Consider the following 27,186-nt stretch of genomic DNA (forward strand, 5'->3'; position numbering starts at 1 on the left):
TTATCAGTTAATCATCAACTGGAGAATTTATACCTTAAATGTAAAAAATATATTAGCAATCTTGCATTCAAGATAAAAAAAAAATATTGTCCATCAATATGATCTATCCAGAAATCTTAACTTTGCATAATTTTAGCCTTACTGTAGAAGCCATTTAAAATTTCTTCACTTTCCTTGATGGGCCCTTGGCTTGTCCCCTATGATTTCTTTTTAAACATCCATCTTTGTGCTAAAATATTCTTTCTGTTATGAGTCAGAGTACAAATAAAATGCATGCCAAATTGAAAGCCAGTGGCTGGAAGTTGGAGGGGATTTTGCTGGGAGTTGCAGGGAAGTTGGCTGCTATTCAGCTGGAGTTTGACAGGGAAGGGCCATTTTGAATGGCTGCTACTGTACCTGGTTTTATTTTAAAAATATTTAAGCTGCGCATACAGTATACAAGTTTATACACTTTTCAGGCTGATTCTACAAAATTTTGGGATCGGTCCGAGTTCCAGCATTACCCTGTGTCCTGTTTTGTGTGGTATACAGGGGGAAACGACGGGCCATCAGCCTCTCAAGACCACCTCGCAATCAGAAATCAGAAGAAAATCAGTCATGTTTGAAATTCAATCAATCCTTGTAAGGTGTTTATGGGCAGATCCTGCTGTTAAAGCAGAGCTACGAGCCAATTTACCAGAACCTTACGCACTGTGCATGTGCAAACAAGGGAGTTTTTCTTCTTCATCTTCCAGATTGATGAGTCCGACCAGCACCATCTCTCGGCGCTGAGTCTGACGTGTGGTTTCTGGACGTGCAATGTGAGCAGTTAGATAGCATCAGAGTTTTTGGCCGTACAGTGTAAGAGCAAACATTGTGAGCTGTAAACCTTTAAACCCTGCGGTTCCTTCGTACAGTTTGAGCTGTAGCTGCGTGCAACGATTGGAAGTATCGTGCAGTGTATTCCCACTTTACAGGACCTTTTGCCATCTGATTATTAATTGTTTAATCCAATAAATAGTTGAACGATGAATCGGTTAGCAAAATAACAACAATAGCTCTAGTCTGGGCTTTGAAGAGCTGGTTATCCTCCCGCAGCAGTGTGTTGCAGTGAGTTTGTTGCAGACATTTTTTGATTCATGCAATATTGAAGCATGGTCTGCGCTTTGTTATTCCACGCCACAACGCAAGACGTACAATCAGGAACTAGCTGTGGGTCTAGATACGGCCAAGGCGGTGAGGAAGTGGGGGAAAGTTTGTGTGACAACGGCAGTGATGGGCAGTAGCGCCGCTACATGTAGCGAAGCTATTAGTTTAACTACATTTTCCAGTAGCTTGACCGTAGCGACGCTGCTTTATTTATCAAGTAACTTTCCTGTAGCGACGTTATTGTTTTGATCAAGTAGCGACGTAGCGTCCACAAACGCTACAAAATCCAGGGCATAACTAAGAAATGAAACCAGGTTTTCTATTTTGAAACAACAATCAGCCACAAAACTACTGTAAATAGCAGTTTCAGCTGACGCTCTAAGTGGCGTAGTAGCACAGGCACACTCCGTAGGGTTAAACAAGCGCACCCTTTCCGAGGCTGTCGTTCTATTGGCTGGAAAGGTTGCTAGGCGACGATCCAACTGCAATCTGAGTGAGAGCAAAAAAAATCCTCAAGCAGAGCCTACGGGTTTGCGAGCGTATCTGAGACTCAAATAGAGCGCGGTTTGTGCGCGGAGAGAAGGAGGCAAGTGAGAGGAGAAAATATCTGTGCAAGAAGCATTAAATCTGAGAGAAGAAATAAAGATTTGAGAGAGAAGAGAAGAGAGAGCGCATGTTTTGAGTGTGAGCATTATAAGTTTTGAGTGCAAGAAGATGAAATTCTTTTCTCAAATTGAAATGATGTGCTCTTGCATTATGGCAGGATAATTCTCCCATTTGTGCCACTAAGATACTCTAATTAGAGAGCAGTAGTGAAACTTACATATTGTATTTCCATGGCCTAGTTTACCTGACAGGATAATTACATAAATCTGTTTTTAGGTATGGAGGAACAGCTCTAATGTATATAAAATGAATACATAAATAAATAAATGCTCAATAAATAAATAAATAAGCATTCAATTAATTGCCCCCAAAATACAATGAATCAATATGTAGGTAGAAATTAAATTATATGGTGAGACATAAATATATGTATCACTTAATTAGCTTCTTTATTTTTTCACCTTCTTTTGTAAACAGTTTCATTTGTTACTTGAATCGACTGTTTAATTGGGGTCTGAAGAAGTTTTGCTCTAAGGGAGACCCTAAAGAAATAAGATGCCTTTTGTAGGGTTTTGTTTTCCCTAGAGATGTTAATTGAATGCAAACTCATAGCCATGTCTCCATGTGTAGAACACTACACTGTACCTTTCATTTGGTTCTAATAACAGCAGATTGTTTACTAGTTTGTCTACTAGTAATTACTTTAGTTTTTATTTTAATATGCTGATCATAAAGCAATGTTTACAGTGTGTTATGTCATTGGCTGATCTTTAATAAATATTTTAACCAGTGTATCAGACTCATTTTGAATTGATATTAGGTTGGAACAACGTTAAGTAGCTTCTGATGTAGTTAAGCTACTTTTAACACATTAGTGTAACTTAGCTTGCTATAATTCTTTAGGTGGTAGCTTTGGTGTAGTGAAGCTTCATTTATTGTTGAGTAACTGATAGCTTAGCTCACTACACTGGACAAGTAGCTTGCCCAACACTGGACAACGGAGGGACATGAGGGTGAAAAAGAGCGGGGATCCAGATGGAAAAAGGTTCCTAACGTTCTCACACACCTCACTCTTCTAGCTGGTCCATCTTCACGAGTCGTTTTCCACAATGGCGGTCATATAAACAAAACAAGCCGGTAAGGTACCAAACAGGAGATACGCATAGTGTAGAGAGGATGTAGAATTGACCAATCAGAGGCCTCCTGTCTGCGGTCACCTACAATTTGGGAGAGGTGCAGCAGAGTGTCTGTGTTCACTTTGCATTCCTTGCATTCCTTCCTTGACTTTGACATGTGAATATGAATGTGCTTTCATTTAAACCATTCTAGGCTCAATCTGGTATTTCTTTTTTGATTTGTTCTGCTTGAAAATTGTTCAAAGCAGCTTCCTACTAAAGAAAAGCATCAATTCAGTATGATGCTACCAACACCACCAGCACCTTCTTTCCCATGTTTGCAGGATCTCTGCTGCTCCTCCACAGTCACTATTGGCTTTATGGTTACTTCTCTGAGGAATGTTGTGTTTGGTTCTACAATCATATGGAAAGTTTTCCCAGTCATGAAATGTTAAAAGGATAGGGTATGAAAACTTTTCCAAAGTTACCCTCATTCATACCATTGTACTGCTTTCACACTAATAGGTGATAGGTCGTTGAAAGCCTCCTGTTAACAGCGGTCATGCCAATCCTGCTGCCTCTTGGAGGTTCTGCTTATGGGCGGGCCTGTTTGTCAAGGGAATTCAAATCCCCCCAATAATAGCAATAATCATGATACTGAGACGTTAATAAAAAATGGCATGTTCTCTCCCTGATCGTGCGAGTGTTGTGGTATTCAATTATGCAATTTTCATTGGCATATTAATCATCTTTTCAACAAACAAGCCACCGTTAATTAAAGCAAAGCATGGATAAAGACGTGTTGCCGGATCATCACTCCGTTTATCGCTGCGCGCACACACGCAGTTAAGTAAATTCAGGCTGTGAGATGAATTTCAATGGTCTCCCTCCTACTTGCTCAATGTGTTTGCTCTTTCCTGTATAGGTACCCATACATACAGTATGTGTACATTATGTTACAAAGGGCGGAATATGTGACTCTTCCCAAAAAAGACAGCATCTTAATTTAATCTTAATATTTATTCTGCTCTTTCCCTTCCTTTTCCACCCTTTTTTTCAGGTTTATTGGAATGAATGTTGCTTCTGATAATGTCTGCCACAGCTCTCAGTTTACAGGTCAATCAGTCACTTTGTTATAAGCCTTCTGTGTGCATATATATGAAGATTTATGTCTGTATACATATGAAGGAATGTAAACTTTTATGTCAGGTAAAGGTATAGTTGTGACATTATATGTATAATGCAGTGGTTATGTCTGAGAATAGGTGTGAAAAAAGGTAACCTGTGTAATCTTACCCCAATCCTTAAAGGAATAGTACACCCAAAACTTGATTAGCCTTCATTTTCTACTCACCCCCATGCTGAACAACACTCTGGAGTACTTTTTTGATATCTCAAATGCATGTGGAGATCTGGGAGGCTTCTTGCTGTCTGCTGACATTCAAATAATGGAGGTCTATGGTGCCCGAGGCAGAAAGGTCCATAAAAGTCCATATAAAACGTGTCAATATTCCTCCATACTGCTCGTCCAATGTATTCCAAGTGTCCTGAGTGGATAGCATCCAGAATTTACTTGAAACGAAGTCATTTAGAATGTTTTTAGAGCATAAACAGTAGTGTATAGGATTTCCTGAAAGCGCGCGCCGGCGCGTTCATGACGCTACGGAAGCCGGCATTCAGCGTCTGCTCTGACGATAATGCAAGCGTAGAAGAAGAAATGTGCTGTTTACCTGTGCAAAGAAAGAAACAACGAAAGAAAAATGTCTGAGGACTTCAGTGTTGAGGAAGAGCATGAGTTCTTTGCCGAGCTGAATGCGCACTTTCATCTGGCTTGGTCTGCCGCGGTTTCCGTAGCGTCATGAACGCGCCGGCGCGCGCTTTCAGGAACTCCTATACACTACTGTTTATGCTCTAAAAACATTCTAAAGGACTTCGTTTCGAGTAAATTCTGGATGCTACCCACTCAGGACACTTGGAATAAATTGGACGAGCAGTATGGAGGAATATTGACACGTTTTTTGTGGACTTTTATGGACCTTTCTGTCTCGGGCGCCATAGACTTCCATTATTTGAATGTCAGCAGACAGCAAGAAGCCTCCCAGATCTCCAGATGCATTTGAGATATCAAAAAAGTACTCCAGAGTGTTGTTCAGCATGGGGGTGAGTAGAAAATGAAGGCTAATCATGTTTTGGGTGTACTATTCCTTTAAAGTCGTAGTGAAATCATATTTAAATGTCAAATCATTCTGGCTTAAACATGTATATAAATGTACTCTTTATTAGATGATATTGTCCCAAAATTAAATTAAAGATTAATTTTTTGTTTTCCGTTATCTTATGCAGGCCAGTTAGTTATACCTCAGCTTGTACACCTAAATTCTGCCAATCATATATCAACGGTCATCTGTCCATCTAATTTTTCGGTCATAGCATCTTGATTCATATGTTGCAGCTAATATACGCAACGGTTGAAATAAGAAATAAGAATCCTTTCCTTTCCCATTGAGTTCCGTCCCAGTGTTGGACGTCTGCGTCTTCAGCAGGCGTAGAGCTAACAGAACTGGCAGCGTTGCGAGGCAAGGGCTCAAACATGTACGGCTGTAAGCCTTCTACACCAAACCAAGCTTCTGCCGCCCTGGCGTCCTCTTCCACAACATCTTCGTCCCCGCTTTCCTCCTCTAAATAAAAACTGTATGACGGAGGAGACTCATCCACGACCTCCGACACAAAACTCTCCTCCTCTTGCATGTTTCCTCTGTCCATAGCGTTCCTTGACAGTGTCGTTTCTAAGTCACCAATTTAGTGCTATTTGGTCCCAATGGAATTTCCCATTGGGAACCTACTAGCACTAAGTGGCTAACTGGTTAGCAAGATGCTTCAGAGAAACTGGCCACAATCAAACTTGCTTGTGAACCTTCCGTTACAACAAGCCCCATTGATAAATAACCAATCACATTCACTTTATTCACTGGTGTAAATTCGTGCACCACTCAGGAGAATTCGGAAAAGCAACGGTTTGAACGGCCATTTCCTTACGACTTTAAACCAGCAAGCTTCCTGATTCCTACTTTACTTTTAAATCCAAACTCTTCCAAAAGTGCATCAAGTGAGCAAATAAAATAATTAACTGTACATATAAATAAACATGTCTTCAGGAAATTTTTTCTCTAGATATTTGTGGTAAGATTAGACGTTTTTCCATTATAATCTTTTCCTTTTAGCAGCGATTTGTTAAATTTTGAGAGTCACAGCATCAGTAGAAGGGAATTATATCTAAACATTTCTACCTGGTCTGACTTTTTTCTGTTAGAATAGTGTTTTTAGGGAGCCTCTTGGCCCTGTTCTTTAATGGATAGAGACTATTCTGGATCTAGGAGGATATGCCCCTCTCTAAAATCATAGCTCTACTGTCATTCAGTCACTTAATAGATGTAAGGAAATGTGATGGGCGCAGCCAGCAGAGGAAAAAAAAAAGAGAATTCGAGGCATCTGCAGACACTTTGCTTGTCCCCATCCCTCATTGTGGAGCAACTTTATCAGCACCAGCCGCTCACCCACTCGCTAAACTGGAGGGCCAGTCGCCTCTTAACTTAAACATAAGATCTTTGTGGTTTGAAGCACTCGGCTGCTCTGCTCCCAGTGTGCAGCTGAAAGGCAAACACGAGTCCAGTGTCGCCGTCTCCCATCAGAAAATCACACCTCATGGAAAACTTGTTTGTGCTGCGTTAGCTCGAATCTAAATGCACTCAAACAGACTGTTGCACTGGAGCAAGATCCGCCACCACCTCCCTTAGAAGAGGAAGGGGGAAAAAAGGGAAGATGATGAAGAGAGAGAAGGGAAAAAAAAGATGGAGATGGAGAAAAGAGGCGGAGGAGTGAGAAAGGGGGGAGAGAAAAGTCAAAAACCTCCACATAACAATGCCGGAGAAAAATCAGAACATTTTCCCCCGAAAGATGGGCCATTTCCAAATCCTTGTGCCCTATCAGACAAATTAAAGTAAATCAAGCATGAAATGAAGCAGAAGAGCCCGGAGATAAGGCTCCTTTAAGTCGTTTACAGATTAGGACAGAGGGAGAGAGTGAGGGAGAGAGGTGCATCTGGTCTCTGGCAGTGAAGGAGGCTAGTTTCTCATTTCACAATAGCAGCCTGTGTATAGGATTACTCTCCCCTGTCACCGACATGAGGAGCAGTGGGGGAATAGACGTCCACAAAACGTGTCTAAATATGTCTCCCCAGAATCGTTCTGAACCCAGAACCTCTCAGCAAGGGGGCCCGATGTGACGCTCGATAAGCAAACGCGCTCCACGCAGCGTTTGAGCCCCTCGCTGCCTTCCGTTTGTTTGTTATTTCAGACGCCCCTTCACCTTTTTCTTTTGCTCAAGTGGCTTCATCACTGCGCGGCTTAAAAAGCGAAGCGAGCTCGGGATTGGCTGCGCCTCGTCATGTGATTGTACGGCTGTCAGGTCCTGTGCGCGTGTTAAGGCCCATTCATACCTCACGTAAAAGACGGATACGGATACGTGTGGAGTGTTTAATACGTTCTAACCGTCGATTTCGGCCGTACTTTGACACGAAAATTGGGAGCTTACGCTTACGGACGAAACGGATCAATACGGAGCAATACTACCGGAAACGGTGGGGGCGCTATTGAGTTTTTAGTACAAAATGTCAACAAAATCACAAAGAAGGTTAGAATTCTGGGCTTTAAACAATGGCGGGATTCGAGTAACGACTCTCGGAGCTTGCCCAGCACTGCCACCTAGAGGAAATACGGGTTATTGCGCACCTCAACGGACGGAGGTATGAAGGAGTCAACGGATAGAACGTACGGACAGAAATACGGACGTGCAGGCCAAACGTGAGGTATGAATGGGCCTTAAAGGCCCATTCTTACCTCACGTAAAAGACGGATACGGATACGTGTGGAGTGTTTCATACGTTCTAACCGTCGATTTCGCCCGTACTTTGACACGAAAATTGGGAGCTTACGCTTACGGACGAAACGGATCAATACGGAGCAATACTACCGGAAACGGTGGGGGCGCTATTGAGTTTTTAGTACAAAATGTCAACAAAATCACAAAGAAGGTTAGAATGCAACAGAATCAGGTCTTGGACCATCGCCATGTTTTGATCAATGACGAATCATTGGCGCCCAGCACTGCCACCTAGAGGAAATACGGGTTATTGCGCACCTCAACGGACGGAGGTATGAAGGAGTCAACGGATAGAACGTACGGACAGAAATACGGACGTGCAGGCCAAACGTGAGGTATGTATACGCCTTTAGAGGCGCCCTTAGATCAGGTCTGGGGGAGGTGAGGAGAGGAAGAGTCGTTCTATTGGGGGTTGATCGAGTTCTATTCTCAGTATAGTTTTAGTTTTTATATCAATATGAAACAGGGTTGTTTCATTTAGTATCTCCTCCCTCTGTTTTCTTCCTTATATCAGGCGATTATTTACGGTTTTATTTTAGGCCTCATTTAATTATGGAATTAGAGTTTACAGTGTTGACACACAGGCAAGCAAGCAGGCGATGGAAACTAAACCATCCTACCTTCTGTGTGACACACACACACACAGTCTCCCACACAAGGTAAGAGACTGTGCTGCTTTGATGCCTCCCTGGATTTTGTTTCACTCCCTTCGTGCATCTTCTTTGGGAGCGATGAAAGGTGGGCTCGGCCTAACCCCGGTTAAAAAAACCTGCCCTCCAAAGCCTCAACCTCGACCTTCATCCTAGGTTTAGCTCCTATATCAGACCATCTCCAGGCATTTAAAAATACTCCTGAAACTCAATGATTTAACCCGCTTTTTTACGCTGTTCACATCAAAACTGGATGAAAAGGAGCTTAATCCATCTTATCTGGTGACTGTCAAACTGCTCGCGCTAAAACCTACTCACAAAAGACAACTAGGTCACCCATGAAAGAAATAAACAGAATTCCCTGTTACACAGGGGAAGTTACAGCCTGGTAATTGACTTGAGAGAGGCTGGATGAGTGTTTTCTTCAAAAACTTTCTTTATGAAATAACAACATTAAAAAGGCTATTTGTAATAGCGTTGTGCCGATGCCATTTTTCGGCCCAGATACCCCGATACCTGGCTGTGCATTATCGGCCGATACCGATACCATCTGTTTGAAATTGATGTGTGTATATATGAAGAACTGCATACTACTTGGATGTAAAATAATTGCCATCATGGCTTTGTCAAGCTGCTGCCTACCTTTGTGAAGCAGGAAAAATACTAAAACAAAGTGAATCCAGGAGAACTTTTTATTGCCTACCTGGATTTCACCATTCCAGTGCTTGATGGGGGGCCCCGCCCGATACTGGTATCTCCTCTAGAAAATGAAGCATGTTTTTATCAACTATATATTCAAGTTGTATTTATCTTTAAAGGAAAAGTCCGGTCATATTCAGAATTCAAACTTCTGAAAGTACTTTAAATATAAAATTGTTACATACTGTTCAATAAATGATAAGTGTTTTTAATCAAGAGTCATTTTCATTTGAATGTGCTTTACTGGAGGAATCCAAGTTTGTCAAAGAACCTACCGGTTTGTGACGTCACGGTGCGGTATCGGCTGTTGATCAAGTCCCAGTGCTGTATCTGGTGTTTGTCACAACGCACTATTATCTAAGACATCTTGAAAACATTTTTCTTCCAAATGTTGGCTACATATTACGGGTTTTTTATCTGGCCAGAAGTTCAATGGCAAATCCTCCCTCTTCAAGTTGGCAATCCAACGACGAACCCGGTACAGTAGCAGCCATTCAAACGGTCCGGATAATGAATCGGAAAGGTGAAATAACAATTTTTTTCGTTCACTTTTACCCAGGCATTGTCAGTTTCACTATAGCTCTGGTGAATTCCAATGGTGAAGTCCTCTGGAAATCTTCAATTATTTTTGTTGATTGCAGATGCATCTAGTAGTTCCAATTGATTTTGCTTGTAAAGCGGGGAGAATGGAGCTAGGCTTACCGCACCGTGACGTCACTGCCTGAAGATGTCAGGAGTGAGGCGTTACTATATTTGGGCAAAAATGGCCGCTCCCAGACTCAGTGATCGCAATGAAAATGATTGTTTCAATTGTTTTACTGATTAACCCTAAATTCATAAAATCACTGCGAACGTATTAGTTTAAGGTATAGATAATGATCCATTGATTATTCCTTGCTGACCAGACTTTTTCTTTAAAGCCCATGTCAGCACGTTGCATTTGGTATCATTTATTACCACACACTTTCATAATCAATTAAGTTATTCCAAGCTAGACATAAACAAAAACTGCTATAAAACAAAAACAAAAAACAGATGAAATGTTTGTCACCTTCATACAGATAAACACTCAGTAACTGTTGTTTCTAACTGCGGTGTTAAACTGCTCATTATCATAGTGCTTCTGCAAAGGAGGCCTGTTTCACTGCCGAACAAATGGAAATCTCTGATTGGTCAGATGCTGATGATCCTATCTAGGATTGATTAGCAGGTGGCGCCAGGTCAATGGAATGCAGGGCAACATCGCAACGTTACAGGCATCCCCAAAGTAGGTCCTGGAGGGCCGCTGTCCTGCAGGTTTTAGAGGTTTCCCTGCTTCAGCACAGCTGATTTACATTGATTGTTGATTAACAGGCTTTTGCTGAACTGCAGTCATCAGAACCAGCTGTGCTAAAGCAGAGAAACCTCTAAAACCTGCAGGACAGTGGTTCTCGAGAACCGACTTTGGGGAAGCCTGTATAACAGCTTATTCTCTCCGGCCTTATTTATAGGAATTTAGGAAAAGTTTGATGAAAAAAAACTTTTGGGCGTTAAAATGTTTTTAAAGGTAATCATCAGGTGATTCCTGGTGTCACTTGTATTTATTTATTTTTTTATAAATCATTTGAAATCAAATCTTAAACAGCCAAACATCCCCTTCTCTTTACAGCTTCAGTCTTAGTTTTGTTATCCTGTTGTCAGCCAGGCATGCTGTCCCACTGCACCGCTGACCATCCCTCACTCATCCTGTCACACTCAGGTAGAGTAATGTGCCTTTGATGCGTTTGAAATTTGAAAGAAAAGCGTTTAAACAGATCAGATTGCAGCAGGACTGCTTTGTGTCCTCTAGATGTTGTCTGTGATATCTGTGTGCGAGGACAGTTATTCTTTAAGTTTGGCCGTCTCCTTTTACATGCCATCAATAGGAACTGCGGTGCTTGGCTAAAGATGGATGCCTCAGAGATTGTTGTCAGCCGTCCTGCTGCTAACTTCTCCAGGCTTTTTGAAGAGATGCCGTGCCTGACAGCTGGTATATTTCAGGTGTTCGATGACACCAAACCACAATGGCTGTGTTGATATTGTACTGCAGGACTCAGCTTCTTGTCTGTGAGTGTATTTAGATTGTCGGCAGCAATAGTTTGCAAAAATGAGTGCAGGTTTTTTACTTTTATCAATTCAGAATAAATATGCTGTTATTCTGTTGGGTTTCAGATTGAACGTGCCTTTTATTTAGAAAATGATTACTCTGTCCACTGCTCAATGGTGCAGTGGGTAGCACTGCTGCCTTGCAGCAAGAGGGTTCTGGGTTCGATTCCTGGCCTGGGGTCTTTCTGCATGGAGTTTGTTCCCCCTGAGCATGCGTGGGTTCTCTCCGGGTACTCTGGCTTCCTCTCACAGTCTGAAACTGCCCACATGTCCAAATGTGGGAAGTATCTTCTCTAAATTGTCCTTAGGTGTGAGTGTGTGCATGAATGGTTGCCTCTCTTCCTAAAGAGGAGATAGGTACCAGCACTTCTTGTGACCCCACTTGGGACAAACGTGTAAGAAAATGGATGGATTACTCTGTCCAATGCTTTAAAGGAATGGACTACTCACTCAAAACAGATATTTATTCCCTATCAATATATTAAAGGATTCATGACTAGTTGAACATGTTGGTCTAAATATGTTGTAATTTCCCTTATTTTTGATGCATAAAACCCCATGAAATTATATATCTTTTTTTACCAGAATCAGATAATTCTCACTCATGGAGTTTGCCATTTTTTAGCCCACAAAATTGCACGCTGGGTAAATAACGTGGTTGCATGGTAAGGCATTACTGAAGGAACATCTCTGTTCTGTTGACAATAAGGAGCTCAGGTTCTTCAATCTAAAGGACTTCTACAGCTGCCCTGAGCCTATATGTGAAGTGTCACAGCTGAAATGCCCTAATCCTTTTGTCTTGTTTAACTCTTTTCCACCCAAGCTGTTTATGCCTGAAAACAAGACACCCCCCAGTTGGTTGCCTTTAAACGTGCTCTGCAGCAAACAGAGCTTAGAGATCATAATGCAGCTACCTGTAAATCAGCAGGTTAGTGTAAAAAGGTGGGGAATATTAGGAGGTTTTGGGGGGGGGTCCCTCGACGTATTAAAACAAATGCCTCTCTCCCAGATAATACTGTGGGCTGCAGGTTATAAATGATGCATTTTGCTCACCAAGACCTGATAAAAGCAGTTTGGGCACAAGAGGTAGAAAGTTCATCGCTTTCTTATCAAAGCTTGGTGACATTTCTCCTTCAGCTGTAAAATTTCATATCACATATCAGCTTTAAAGATGTGAAACCTTTTGTTGAACCGATACGGCGCCTTCCATTTCATCCAATATGGCTCCCCTCATGGTATATTAATTTATAGCCCATTTGCCGGCTGTATAACACCGCCTATCAGCGGAGATGACTGGGGTTCGGTGGGACGTCTCCTGAATTGCCACACACAGGTTATTGAACTTTGAACAGCAGTAATTTATTTGCTTTGATTCAGAGGCGCTGCTTGATATCTAGAAGGATGGTCTGCAGCATGAAGCTCAAGCCTCTCGTCTGCTCTCACTCATTCTTTGTTTTCCTACAGTATCCATGCTTACTGTTAATAATGCTGATAACTGGAGAAAAGGTGAAATAAACCAAAGGCAGGGCTGCTAATCAGGCTTTTTTTTCACTGCAGGCAATTTCTTTCTATTGAAGAGACCCCTTTGAACTGGTTAAAGAAGTTAAATTGATGCTAAACACACCTGCAGTAGGTCAGATCTGTTTGCTTTGATTCCTTCGTGTAGAAAACGTCTCTATGTCCATCATAAGTTCCACTTCAGGCTATAAATTCTATGAAATTTTATACCTGCACCCAATGTGCAATTACTATGAGATCTACACTGAAACTGTATCTTAAATATTGCCTCTTAAAAATATCATTGTAGCAACATAGCACCTTCTAATTTATAACATTGTTAGATGTAATAAAGGGTTTTTCAGCAGTTCTCTGTCTACTTTTGCAATGTTTATTACATTAAAAAACAGTCGCAGCATCATGTTGCAGGGATGCTTTTCTTTAGCAGGGATAGAGAAACTAAAAACAATCTGAGGTAATTTGATTACAGGTTTAAAAGACTTGAAAATGAGGCGAAGATTTGTTTTCCAGGAAGTCAGCGTACTCCAGAGCTACAGGAGAAGGGATCAAATTAAAGTATTTCATTACTTTGAATGACCTAGTCCAGGGTTCTGCAAAATGCGGCTCCAGAACCACATGTGGCTATTTGGCCTTTTTATGGCAGCCTCACAACTTTGAATAGGAAATTATTTTAAATTTCCCCTGGAGGGAGGAGCGATGATGCATTTCTATTGGTCTGCCTGGTTGTTATATTGAATATTATTGGTCAAGAGAGAGCGTTTTTAATGAGCTTTAAGGGGAGAAACTTGAATCTTTAAATCAAGATTTGGAAAAATAAATTCAAAATAAAAAAAAAAAGAAAATTAGAAAACACAATCATCTTGTTACAGGTGATGAAGCAGACTGAAAATGTTTTGTCATTGTCTCCTTTCTATCTCCTCTTTCTTTCATCTTTTTTTTCTTTTTTTCCTTTTTCTTCTGTTTTTTTGCTCTATTTACATTGCAGTGTCCATATAAACTGTAAAACTCCCTGCATGAATATAATAAAGCAATTTATATGCATGAAACAAGTGGAGCAGTATGGCAATTGCCGTACTGTTCCACTTGTGAAAGTAAAATGTGTTGGGCTCTTTTTGGCATCAAGACAATTATTCTTATTGCCACATTGCCAGACAGGACACTGAAAAAAAAAAAAATTAACAGCGAAAGAAAAAATTATTACATTTGAAAAAACTTAAATTATGTTTTTTATTACGTTTTTTTTTTTATTTCCTTTGACAAAATATATATATATATATTTTTTAATAAAATTTCATTTCTAAAACTTTTTTTTCCATTGAAACAATTTCCCAATTGTTTCTGATTTTTTTTCCATAGTTAATTCTTTTCATCCATAAATACAAATTTTCATTTGAAACCACCTACGATTTTAATTTAACCAAACGGCGTTGAAAGTTCACTTCTTTCAGTGCAGAATAATGTTCTGTTCCTTTTTGTTCGCTGTAAAATGAATTTCTAGTCTTAAGTTTGGGTGAAATAACCGCTGTTAGCATTCTAGTTCAAGTTGAGGTGGTTGAAAGGTTAATGCAGGGTTTTCTTTGTATAATATGTATAATAACTGGATATGAAGAGAGAAATGTATGTGCTAAAGGATTGTTGAGAATCCCTTTATTATATCTAATAATATCATTCAGAGGTAGAAAGGGGCCGTTTCGCTCTCTGCCTGTCGACGGTTGACACCCACTTATTCTTCAGATCATCGCCGGCTGGCGTCCTGCCACCGACGAACTCATTAGCTTTCAGTTTTATGACACCGAAAGGAGAGGGACGCCCTGTTTCTCACCGTTTTTTCTAAAACTGTAGCAGAAAAGAAAGGCATGGAGACACGTGCGCATTAAAAAATAAAAAAAAAACACACACACAAGCAGATGCCAGCATGGAGCATCTTGGTTGCTATCTGAGGAGGATCTCCCCACACAAAGGGACATTCATTGGTCTGCCAAGTATCTGTGGAGTGCAGGGACAGACCCTAGAGTCTAGCGACAGATGATGATCTTATCGGAGGGTGGGGGGTGAGGCGTCAAGGCGGTGGGAGTAGGGGGTGAAGGTGGTGGAGAAGTTTTGGTGGAGATTCAGAGGAGGGAGGGGTATGCTGTATTGCCAAGCGTGCAGCATTGAACATTAGATGGTGACGAACGGAGGCGACCATGATGAGCCTTCAGCTAACCACCTTAACTAAGGTGACCAGATTTCTGCGGTCTAAACCAACTCGTTAAAGAAAATAATTACATATCATTAAAATGAAAATAGGAAACTGGGACAGTAATGCTTTCATCAATTTTTACAAATTTTTTGATATTTAAACAACAAAAATGAAGTGTAAAAAAACAGCCAAACAACTCAAACTAACTATCTGATATTAACTAAAGGTCATCGATCAGTTGTAAAAACATCTTTAGGTGAACCCTTGTTGATCCTTGGAGTACCACCGAACCAGATTAGTGCCTTACCAGGAGTTTTAAATCACTCTGTTTAATTTCATCTGAGTATATTTCCTCATGCAGCCAATGGTCTGTCTTACTTTTTATTAATTAGCTTGGTTTATGTTACATTTCCAGTCCTCATCTTTGGTAAAACAAAAAAACATCAAAGGCTTATTTCTTTATTATCAACAAAATAATAAAGTGTGTATGTATATATGTATGTATATATATTTATATGTACATATGTTAAATGTTTTATTCTATTTCATGAACCTCTGTAGTCCAGCGAACACTTATTCTGTATTTTTAAATCAGTTTTGAGGAGTTATTGCTGTTTTTATTTCTTTTTATATTTGTCTTTTACATTGTAGCATGCTTACTGTTACTTACTTACTGTTACTTACTTACTTTTTTTAGGTAGACAATTTTAAGATCTGTCCAGGGACAACAGATGAAAAATAGCCTTTTGGCTAATTCTGGTGCATTTGCTGGAATGCTTTTTAATGTACACTGTCCCGATTTTACCCATGAAACGGTAAAATCAGGGACATTTCCGGGGATAGCCTTAGCCGGGGACAGGTGGTCCAAAACGGTGACTGTCTCTGGAAATTGGGGATGTCTGGTCAACATAACCTAAACACAAGATGCTGTGTTTAATATATATATATATATATATATATATATATATATATATATATATATATATATATATATATATATATATATATATATATATATATTGCTGGTATTTTTGATTTTCTGTGTAGTTCATTTTTGTTTTGAGCCTCTATTTGGGAACAAAGTGAAAAGACGAAACGTCTGGATTCTTATTCAGTTCAATATCAGAGAGACTTTACAAGGACAAAGAGGTTGAGATCAAATTCAAAATGAATCAGATTTAAATGCATGTATTGATGCCAGAGTCATGAAAGGTCTGTGTTTAGGATTTTCTAGCGAATAATACCAATAAAATGTAAAAGTTGATGAAAACAAGTTGAAGGGAAACTCATTATTCTGCTGTTGCTGCTATCTTTTCTGGAGATTCTCCACTTGTATCTGTAACAGATGTGAAAAAGGGATCTGGGAGCCAAGATCCTCAGGCAACATTTGGTTATGAGACGCGCACGACGAGCACGTCAACATGGCCGACCGCAAACAGCAAAGCCTGTATCGTACTGTTTGTGTCGACTCTTTCTCCGTGCACCTCCACATTACCTCGTTATTTCAGTTATTTATTTATTAATGTTAGATAAAATGGGCCCCACCCTGAATCCGAAGAGGAGGAGGAAGAGTCAGAGTATTTGGCTGGGGACGGCTTGTGTGTGTGCGAGTGAGTGAGTGTGTCAAGCGGGGCTAAACAGGAACTTGCATCCAAGCGGTTAAAGGCCGCGGGTCTTATCTGAGGACAAACAGAATGCATCAAGCGGTGGCTGTTGCTCTCAGTGATGACGGCCAGCTGTGCACCAGTGTTTAATTATTTCTGTGTAATGAGCTTACCCACCTTCCACTGCAGCATCAGGAAGGCAGCATGCAACAGCAGGAGGGGGGGGGCAGCGGATAGAAAGGGAGGGGAAGGATGAGATAAAGCTGTCAAGAATATCTAACTTTAAGGCTGATTCTGAAACCGCGTAATCTCCCTAAAATATAAATAAACATTCGCTTTCATTAACTTTTTATCTACATTTATGCAAAGAAAGCTCTAAAAAGAGACGTTTGTTTTACCCAAAGGTGGCATTTAACTCTTCAAGCGGGATGAATATAATTTATATAGAAGGGTCATTGGATTTTTACAATGGGTCATTTGTCGTTGGTGGCCTCTTTAGACGCGACCTCCGCCGCGGTTCTACATGCAAAGCAGCACATAGTCACGCATTTCCATACCAACAATACCTGCGCTGCAGATACACGCTTGATATTTACAGAGTAGGCTGGCGCTGAATAGGTCATTATAAAGCAGGCGCATCACAAAGTTCACCGATCGCTGCGCTTCGTTCAGCCCATGTGGCCTCAGGAGGTAACAAACAGGGTTCAAAGACACATTGTTAACGACACATGTCTGGTTTGTTCGCACACGTTCTGCAAACATGAAGGACAACCAGAAAAAACAGGCACATTATGGCTGGAATATGAACCAGATGACCAGGATGTGGGTTTGACTAACTTACTAACTGGGTTAGTTTCTCAACCCAAAAAGTTTAGAGCTGTTGCTTTATTGCAACTCTTAATTTCAGGAAACTACAAAGTTAACACTCTTTATATTTACCTTTTCATGCACCGATGATGGTAAGCTAAGCTGTAGCTAAATAACTGCAATAACCTACAAAATAACTGGATTAGTTTAGATTAGTTTAGAACTATGAACCCATCCATCCACTTTCTACACCATCTTATTCCATCTCCAGTTGATAACATCAACTTTACTGTGTTCTGAAGTGAAGTAGGTTTCCTCACCTTATAAGGAGACCAATAAGGAGATTTTTGGATAAAACTAAGGAACTTCAAAGGCACCAATCAATTGTTTTAGTAATTCATCTATCGATTGTTTTATTTTTAGCTTTTCAATAAATCAATTATTCCAAAATATATTTTTGGTTTTTATATGACAATATAAATAAAAATTTGCAATAAAAACTCTTGATTTTTTATGTTTCACAAATACATTCTTATTTTTGTGACTTATGGGAACATTTTATTGGCCTTTTATAAGGCCTATCCCATATATATATATATATATATATATATATATATATATATATATATATATATATATATATATATATATATATATATATATATATATATATATATATATATATACATACATAAAGAAACTATTCAATTTTATGTGGAAAATATTTATGTATGTATAAAAAAATGTATTTATATTTGTAGACTTTATATCTCATATCTGTAAGTAGCTTCTTATTTCTGTCTACCACTACTTTACGTAGAGATTTGATTTGATTACAAAATAAGTTGGAAGAGAAGTTATTTCAATAATCAATTAATCACAAATAAATGTTTTAGCCCTAGTCTTAAGCCTTTTTCGATCCCTTGCATACCACTTACAAATAGAATCTCCTCCGTCTCTCAGTGAGGTCTTAAAGCACTAGATCTATATCCAGCCATTCAGCAAAGATTCTGCTACATGGCTGCACATCTTATTTTGGCATTTGACCAATTTGATGAACCCTTGATGAACCTACTGTAAATTAATTTGAAAAAAAAAAAAAGTCAAGAAAAAAAGGTAAAAAGCTATTTTAAAAGTTAAAAAGTTAATAAGCCTAGTTAACAATTATATTTAGGTTTATAAACTAAAAAATGTAAGTAGCAGTATCAACATTAATGCCTTTAAGGTTATGTTGTACCAATATACAGGTGCTGGTCATAAAATTAGAATATCATGAAAAAGTAGATTGATTTCAGTAATTCCATTTAAAAAGTGAAACTTGTATATTATATTCATACATTACATACAAACTCATATATTTCAGATGTTTATTTTGTTTAATTTTGATGATTACAAATGACAACAAATGAAAATCTCAAATTCATCATATCAGAAAATTAGAATATTGTGAAAAGGTTCAAAATTGATGGCCCCTGGTGCCACACTCTAATCAGCTAATTAACTCAAACCACCTGCAAAAGCCTTTAAATGGTCTTTCAGTCTAGTTCTATAGGCTACACAATCATGGGGAAGACTGCTGACTTGACAGTTGTCCAAAAGACGACCATCGACACCTTGCACAAGGAGGGCAAGACACAAAAGGTCATCGCTAAAGAGGCTGGCTGTTCACAGAGCTCAGTGTCCAAGCACATTAATAGAGAGGCGAAGGGAAGGAAAAGATGTGGTCGAAAAAAGTGTACAAGCAAGAGAGATAACCGCACCCTGGAGAGGATTGTGAAACAAAACCCATTCAAAAATGTGGGGGAGATTCACAAAGAGTGGACTGCAGCTGGAGTGAGTGCTTCAAGAACCACCACACACAGACGTATGAAAGACATGGGTTTCTGCTGTCGCATTCCTTGTGTCAAGCCACTCTTGAACCACAGACAGCGTCAGAAGCGTCTTGCCTGGGCTAAAGAGAAACAGGACTGGACTGCTGGTGAGTGGTCCAAAGTCATGTTCTCTGATGAAAGTAAATTTTGCATTTCCTTTGGAAATCAAGGTCCCAGAGTCTGGAGGAAAAGAAGAGAGGCACTTCATCCACGTTGCTTGAAGTCCAGTGTAAAGTTTCCACAGTCAGTGATGGTTTGGGGTGCCATGTCATCTGCTGGTGTTGGTCCATTGTGTTTTCTGAGGTCCAGGGTCAACGCAGCCACATACCAGGAAGTTTTAGAGCACTTCATGCTTCCTGCAGCTGACCAACTTTTTGGAGATGCAGATTTCATTTTCCAACAGGACTTGGCACCTGCACACAGTGCCAAAGCTACCAGTACCTGGTTGAAGGACCATGGTATCCCTGTTCTTAATTGGCCAGCAAACTCTCCTGACCTTAACCCCATAGAAAATCTATGGGGTATTGTGAAGAAGAAGATGCAATACACCAGACCCAACAATTCAGAAGAGCTAAAAGCCACTATTAGAGCAACCTGGGCTATCATAACACCTGAGCAGTGCCACAGACTGATCGACTCCATGCCACGCCGCATTGCTGCAGTAATACAGGCCAAAGGAGGCCCAACTAAATACTGAGTGCTGTACATGCTCATACTTTTCATGTTCATACTTTTCAGTTGGCCAACATTTCTATAAATCCTTTGTTTTTATTGGTCTTCAGTAATATTCTAATTTTCTGATATGATGAATTTGAGATTTTCATTTGTTGTCATTTGTAATCATCAAAATTAAACAAAATAAACATCTGAAATATATGTGTTTGTATGTAATGTATGAATATAATATACAAGTTTCACTTTTTAAATGGAATTACTGAAATCAATCTACTTTTTCATGATATTCTAATTTTATGACCAGCACCTGTACATGTGTTTCTTTCACTCTCAGGGTGTTATTTTTCTTAATATATATGGCAAGTTGGCGTTACAAAGGTAATAAGGTCTTGTCCTGGATTCAAATAACACTTTTGGCTTGAAATTTAGATTTTCAAAGTATTTCACTGAGTGCCCTATAAAGGGTTAACAGCATAAAACCAGCGGATATGTCGATGTTTTTTGTTGTTGGCCATAGTATGACATGTTTATCCTGGTTACAAGGATACAAGGATAATCTACCGGTATGAAAGATGTTAAAAAAAAAAAAAAAGAGGTTGCACTAAATAAAAACCAGTCCTGGAACCCTTGGACTTCTAACATGACTCAAGCAATTTTAAAAGAGCAACTACATTTCCTGGGTTTATGATGTTGTCAGAGCAACCAGCTTGAACTGCAACGTGCTGCATGCTTTCTCTCAGCAACGCACACAAAGACAGACATCCCAGAAACATCCTCCTCTGCAAAGCTCGTCACAGCCCTCCACAAGGTTTATCATAACTATTTGATTAATCACCCTCCTAGAAAAAGTACACTAAATCTAAGAGATAAGATAGCCGGGGGCGTCAGGGAGGTGAGCGCCGGTAGTACTAACAGTGCTATCCGGTTCCACTGTTAATTAACTGGAGCTCTGCAGAGCACTAACAAGGGCTCTTCCTTTCCTGGAACAACAGAAATAGGCCTGCTTAGCTCCCCCTCAGCAGCCAGTGAGCCTGCACTGTCTCACAGAGATTATCTCCACACAAGACACCTTTCAAGTAAGGTTAGGGCTCCCTGCGTCTGAGGAACACCATCAGATGGATGCTCGCTTGATTTGCTAATCCATGCTGAGAATGACTGGCTTTAACCTTTATGGGGTTTTTTATAGGGATGTGATGCAGAAAGAAAGGTCCATGTGTCAGTTTGAAATATCAGGAATAAACATGATTGTGATTTGAACCTGAATTCTGACCGGCTATTTTTAAACCTTTCAGGAGAGCTGGACGCGTTCCTCAAAGACGGCGAGCGTCGGATCCACAGCCGGCAGCAGCTTCCTGTGGGGACAACATGGGGACCGTTTGAAGGAAAGATCGAGATAAGCACTGACACCGCCGCACTGGTATGTCCTGTAGCCATGTGGGCAAGAGAAAGAGAATTAAAACGGGAATGAAAAAACACCTTTAGGACAGAGCAAACAGAGAATAATTAAAGAGGGGGCTTTGGAGCCACAGTGCAATAAAAAAGTGTGATTTTAGAAGTTATTTAGATGAGAAACTGCTTCAGGTAAGCAAGCAGGAGTTGCCTTGCTCAGAAGTGTTATCAATAAGTAATGAGACACCCATGAATTGAACTCTACTGTAGCTTGGCTTAGAAACTATTAAATGAAGTCAAAAAACTGGATTTTTTTAAATTAATAAATTCAATTTATTTCTGTAGCGCCAATTCAAAACACATGTCATCTCAACGCACTTTACAATTCAACCAGATCATCCAGTCAAATTGATTCAAAGTTTTCTATCTAAGTAAAACCAGTTCTTTGCATCTACTCAATGCAATTCCTCAAACTAAGCATGCTTATAGTAACAGTGGAGAGAAAAAACTCCCTTTTAACAGGATGAAACCTCCAGCAGAACCAGGCTCAGTGTGAGCGGCCATCTGCTGAGGCCGACTGGGGTTCAAGGAGACAGAAGCAGAGATACAAAAAGCAACTCATTTTTCACCAGATGATGAGTGCAGCAGTGTTCTTTACTTTTCTTTACCTGTATGGAGTTGAGGCACCAAAACGTTGACATTAATAATTATTAATTACCATTAGTAACCATAAAACTGACTTTGCACATCCTGTTTAAAAAAACAACTCCTAGTCAGTTCATCAGGCTTCTCTAAAAACAAATTTAAGAAAACCACCGACACATGTTGGTGGTGTACTGCCACTGAATTTACAGCATGTCAGCTACAACCCCAGCAACATGTGTGGCCTCATTTTGTGCAGCCAATGCAAAAAAATCCAGAAATTATTTTTGTATGGTTTATAAAATAAGTGACCGATGACTATTATTTTTGTAATAACAAGTCTGAGTTTAGCAAACAGTTCACCATTTTATATTATGGTCTTAATGATGGAAAAAATGCTTTGTGTTATGAAACAACACAATACATTCTGATGTCTGAAACATTAAAAACTACAATTTCTGACATTCAAAGCAACTTAATATAATTAGTAAGCGTAGGAGAAGCATGCTGTGGATATGTTTTCCCTCAAATTACTTATTATGCATTTAAAGGTGTGATGAGACATATTATCAACAGGTCTTATAAAAACAAAGAGGAAAAAGGCTAAGGTTAGCCTAGCATTTTTGGCAAACTACCCGGGATGCAAAGATTGTTTCCAAGACATTTCGCCACCTCTCCAGGAAGCTTTCTCAAATCTTGGAAACCAAGTCCAGTGGTTTTTTTTTTTTTTTTTTTTTACGGAATGACTATAGGGCTGGGTATTGTTCAAAAATCTTCGGTGCCGATACCAATACTGATACCTTCACTTCGATACCGGTTCCTGAACGATACTTTTTTCGATACCAGTTTTATAATATCAATTCGAAGAAAAAGAAAATTACACAACATAAAAAAGTACAAATCTTGAGTTTTATTTTAAGCTCTGATTTTTCCATTTACATTTTTCCTCTTACATAAAACATTTTTTTTTTCAGTGAAGAAGAACAGTTTCAAACAAGTAATTGTCTAATATTCACTGTTACATTGTGAGGAACTTTTTACTTAGCAGTTTTTCTTTAGAAAAATTAACATGTCTGCTTTCTCAGGAGACAAACAAGCCCGTTGAATGGGGTCTGACAGAAATAAAATTGGAAGGCAGTATGTTAATCTGGATAAACTGACTGCAATGATTAAGTTTTCAGGTGGATTTTTCTCTTAAAAACATAATAAAACTACTTTATTCTAACTGATCACAGCAAATATAGCTGCAAGGCAAATAAAGGATAGAGAAGCTCCGCACAACGCGTGTCATAGCCACTTTTCGACCATGCAGCCAGAGCAGCAAAGCTGCTTCAGCCGCGCATCAGAAGCTGGTACAAGCAGCAGAAAGGAAGCAGTAGACGCGATTTTGCTGCTCTTGCTGTGTCCGCTGTGAAAGCAGCATGATTCACTCCGCTCTGGCTTTGCTCTGCCCACAGGCTGCTGAGAGGAGGATGGTCGCGCCGGCTGCGGTCCGCTCTTCTTGCAGTCAAACACAGAGCAACTTTCTGCTCTTAAATAGTTTCTGTGCACGATGTATTGAATTGCGCACTATTGGCATCAGTCTTAATAAAGTGAAGCCACACTGTTGACCTGGGGGGCATTTTAAAGGGGTTCCACGACGCTCGCAACCAGTTCACAACAGATACACATGAACCCTGGCTGTAGGCGTGACCACCTATGTATTTTTCATGGATGACGCAATCACGTTAAGTGTTACAGCCAATCACTGAAAGTTGGTACCGAAAGACGAGGCATGTTTCGATACTCGGTAGAACCGAAGCATTTCGGTCGGTACCATAAAAGAACTGATGTTCGGTACCCAGCCCTAAATGACTATTACTTGGATGACTGAGAATCTTCATCAGCAATATGGAGGTTTCTTAAAGGCTGCCTTCAGGTGTCTCAATTCATATTTGGAAACAAATTAGTTACTCATCTCATTTGTTTAATAATTGATTTGAAGCGTATTGATCTCACATTTGAGGAACTTACCTCTGCATTTAACCCATCCCCTTGGGGAGCAGTGGGCTGCTATCTTCGGGCGCCCGGGGAGCAGCGTAGGGTAAATGGTCTTGCTCAGGGACCCAGAGTGGCAGTCTGTGGGAGTGGGGCTCAAACTCAGAGCCTTAGCTTTCCAAGCTCTATACCTTAACCACTAGGCTGCCACTCTTCTTTGTATGGAGTGAAATTTATTTCATTATTGATGCAAGCAAAGAACATGCTGTGGAAATAAAATTTAGAAAAAAATGCAATCCATAAAAGAAATTTTAAAAAATATATATATAAAAAAGGTTTTGAGAATAACTTTGTTTTTTTTCTGTGATGAATTTTTATTATTATTAATTTTACTTTTATGATTTCTTATTTTATTTTTTTCACATTTCTGAGTCTGATGAATTGCATACCTTTTCACAGTTTCTTCACCTCTTTCTCTAAAGATATTTTGGTCTGCACTGATGTTAACATTTCCAATGGTCAATGTGCAAGTCAAGGGCAAAAAAATTTAATTTGAAAATATAAAATCTGTAAATAGATTGAAAGAAATTGTTTCATAAAATAAAATGTTAAAATAAAAAAAAGTTGAAAACATAAAATCTCAGAAAACAGCAAAATTTTCTCCAAAAACCTTTTCTGATTTCAGTTTTTGCAAAGTTACATCAGCATTGTATTTTTTATTCCATTTACTAAACCTCTTCTTCACTTGCAACAATAATGGAACAAATTAACACAACATGTTTGGAGTTAATGGGGAAACTCTCAACCAAGTTAACTACCTGTGCTGAAGCACCATAATAAACCTGCTAAATGTCTCATTAGGGAAAACAATATTAGCTCCATGTGGGAACATTAGCATCTCTCTGACTTTATTACTGAACTTTAAACTTCCAAAACACTTTAAATATCACTTTCTATAATACAGCATTAGATAGAATCTATATAAACCAATATCTATTATTTAATACCAGGTTGGGGCATTTCTAGCCCTTATACATCCCATTATATTTTTGTGTCTGCTTCTCAGAGAAGCTTCCTAAAGCTCCATCAGTTACATGATTACGTTCTTCAACATTTAAACAGTAAATTTGTCCTGTTCTACGACATCCTAACACACTGAGGCGAGTCCTATGGGATGAAACATAAGGATTTAAATGGGTTTTAACCGCTGGATCTGCATATTTCATGTCAAAACATTTTAATTGGCAGATTTAGAGCTTGAGCTACGCTTCAACTGAAAGAAGTCACTACTCATTATTTCCAAACACTACCCTGCACACAGCAGCTTTCTATCTGTAGTTTGAAAGATCCCAGCAGAGGCTGGCGCTGACCTGCTGCTCTACTGGAGTGACAAGTCCTTCATGGGGTTTGATCCTTCATTCTACATTTGGATTAATTAAGAGACTCTTATTAAAGTCATCAGCAGCCTCTTATTCATCCTGTTAAAACACATAAGGACAAAAACGTCCACGAGGGTTTTCAGACTCAGAGGCCGCTCCTTTCATTTTTTTTTTTCAGGATTCCTTGAATGCAGAACTTTATTAAATCATTTTCAGAGTTTTGACTGTTTTCTAAGCTTCCCTCGTGGGTTTTGAAGTCATCAGTGGCTTTAAATAACTCCGGCCGTATTATAGCCATGAAATACGGCTTCTCTCGGAGCAAAGCCGGTGATCCTTCAGTGGAAAAGTGATTTGACTGAGCAACTCATCAAGTTGCCTTCAGAAAGGATACTCTTCAACTAAAGTGTAGGGGGTGGCCAGGGGTAGCCATGACCACCAGCTAGCCAATCACTAGCCAATCCTTTGGCCGCTAAATAGATTTCTTCTTCCCATGTAGATTGACATAACAACCTCCTTCGTATGGTGGAAAAGAGAAAGCTTCCCAAACATTATTCTTTTTTAAGAATTGTATTTTTTTATGACAATTTTTTTATTTATCTTAATATTACAAAGTTTTCATTAATTGATATTTGCAATTTTGTATAGATTCTTTTATTTAAGATTTTTTTAGCTAATTTTTTAATTTAGCTTTTTACAGTAAATGAATGAATGTCTGATGTATTTTTTTCACGGTACATTCACATTCAGGTATGTAATGATGCGTTAATGAAGCGTTAAGATGATCTCATGACCCCCTACCTGGTGTCACGTGGTCCCCCAGGGGATCCCAGCCCTCACTTTGAGAACCCCTGATAAACGCGTATTTAAGTATTGATAAAAAAAACAACTGCTCTGTCCATTTAATATGCTAAAATACAACTATATATATAATTCATTTAGTTAACATAGCTGTATAAATGTGTTTAGATTTATGAAAAGCTGGTCAGTCTTCAGAGATTTATTTGTAAAATACAGATGCTGATTATTGTAGATTCACCCTATGAAAATGTTCTCGCTCCACCACTGCTAAAGCTCCATACAAAAGTATTCACACCCCTTAATGCTTTTTGATATTTTGTTTCCTTACATACAGTATGTGCTGCCTTTCTTTGCTTTTTTTGTTCACCAATGGGCCCAAGGTGGTTATATACTAAAATTAAATAACAAACATCTTGGGTCCTGCTGTTACTTTGGTTGGATTTAATTAACGATTATAGGTTAAAGAGTTAACGAGCCGGTCAGACTGACTTACCTGATTTCAAAGGCGGGACCAACAGAGACACTGACAACAGGTTGTAACCAATCAGATAACTATAGATGTGACAAAAACATTTTTTTTTTTTTTTTTTTTTTTTTTTTAGAAAAGAAAAGCTTTTAAAGCAGCCAGTTGTTAAAATGTTTAAGTATATAAACAGCTTTTTTGGGACAAAATAAATCACATACAGAAAAGTCTCTCCATTGCAGCTGTAGTCTCGATTGTTATGCTGTGTTCACACCGGACGCAGCAAGGGCAGCAAAATCGCGTCTGCTGCTTCATTTTTACTGCTTGTACCAGTTAGTTCTGACTCGCGGCTGAAGCAGCTTTGCTGCTTTGGCTGCGCGGTGCAAAAGTGGGTCTGACGCCCGTTGGGTGGAGCTTCACTATCCTTTCTCTGCCTTGCAGGTATATTTGCTGTGATCAGTGGGAATAAAGTAGTTTTATTATGTTTTTAAGTGAGAAAATACACCTGAAAACTTCATCATTGCAGTCAGTTCATCCAGATTACCATCCTGCCTTCCAATATTATTTCTGTCGGAGCAGCTCAGACCCCCACATACCAGCGGTGCGCTGTCAGTAGGAATC

At 39.4% G+C, this 27,186-nt stretch overlaps 1 protein-coding gene across 2 annotated transcripts in view; it reads left to right on the top strand.

Moving 5' to 3' along the window:
• Window positions 1-27,186, top strand: part of zfpm2a (zinc finger protein, FOG family member 2a) — a 206,712-nt gene that overhangs the window by 80,387 nt on the left and 99,139 nt on the right. For both annotated transcript variants that reach the window (XM_038301803.1, XM_038301802.1), the window contains exon 4: window positions 21,210-21,334. In XM_038301803.1, coding sequence (XP_038157731.1) covers window positions 21,210-21,334 — 125 coding nt within the window. The remainder of the gene's footprint in view (window positions 1-21,209; window positions 21,335-27,186) is intronic.

This window comes from Cyprinodon tularosa, unplaced genomic scaffold (genome assembly GCF_016077235.1).
Source record: "Cyprinodon tularosa strain WSP-4 unplaced genomic scaffold, ASM1607723v1 ctg475, whole genome shotgun sequence".
Taxonomy (NCBI): Eukaryota; Metazoa; Chordata; class Actinopteri; order Cyprinodontiformes; family Cyprinodontidae; genus Cyprinodon; species Cyprinodon tularosa.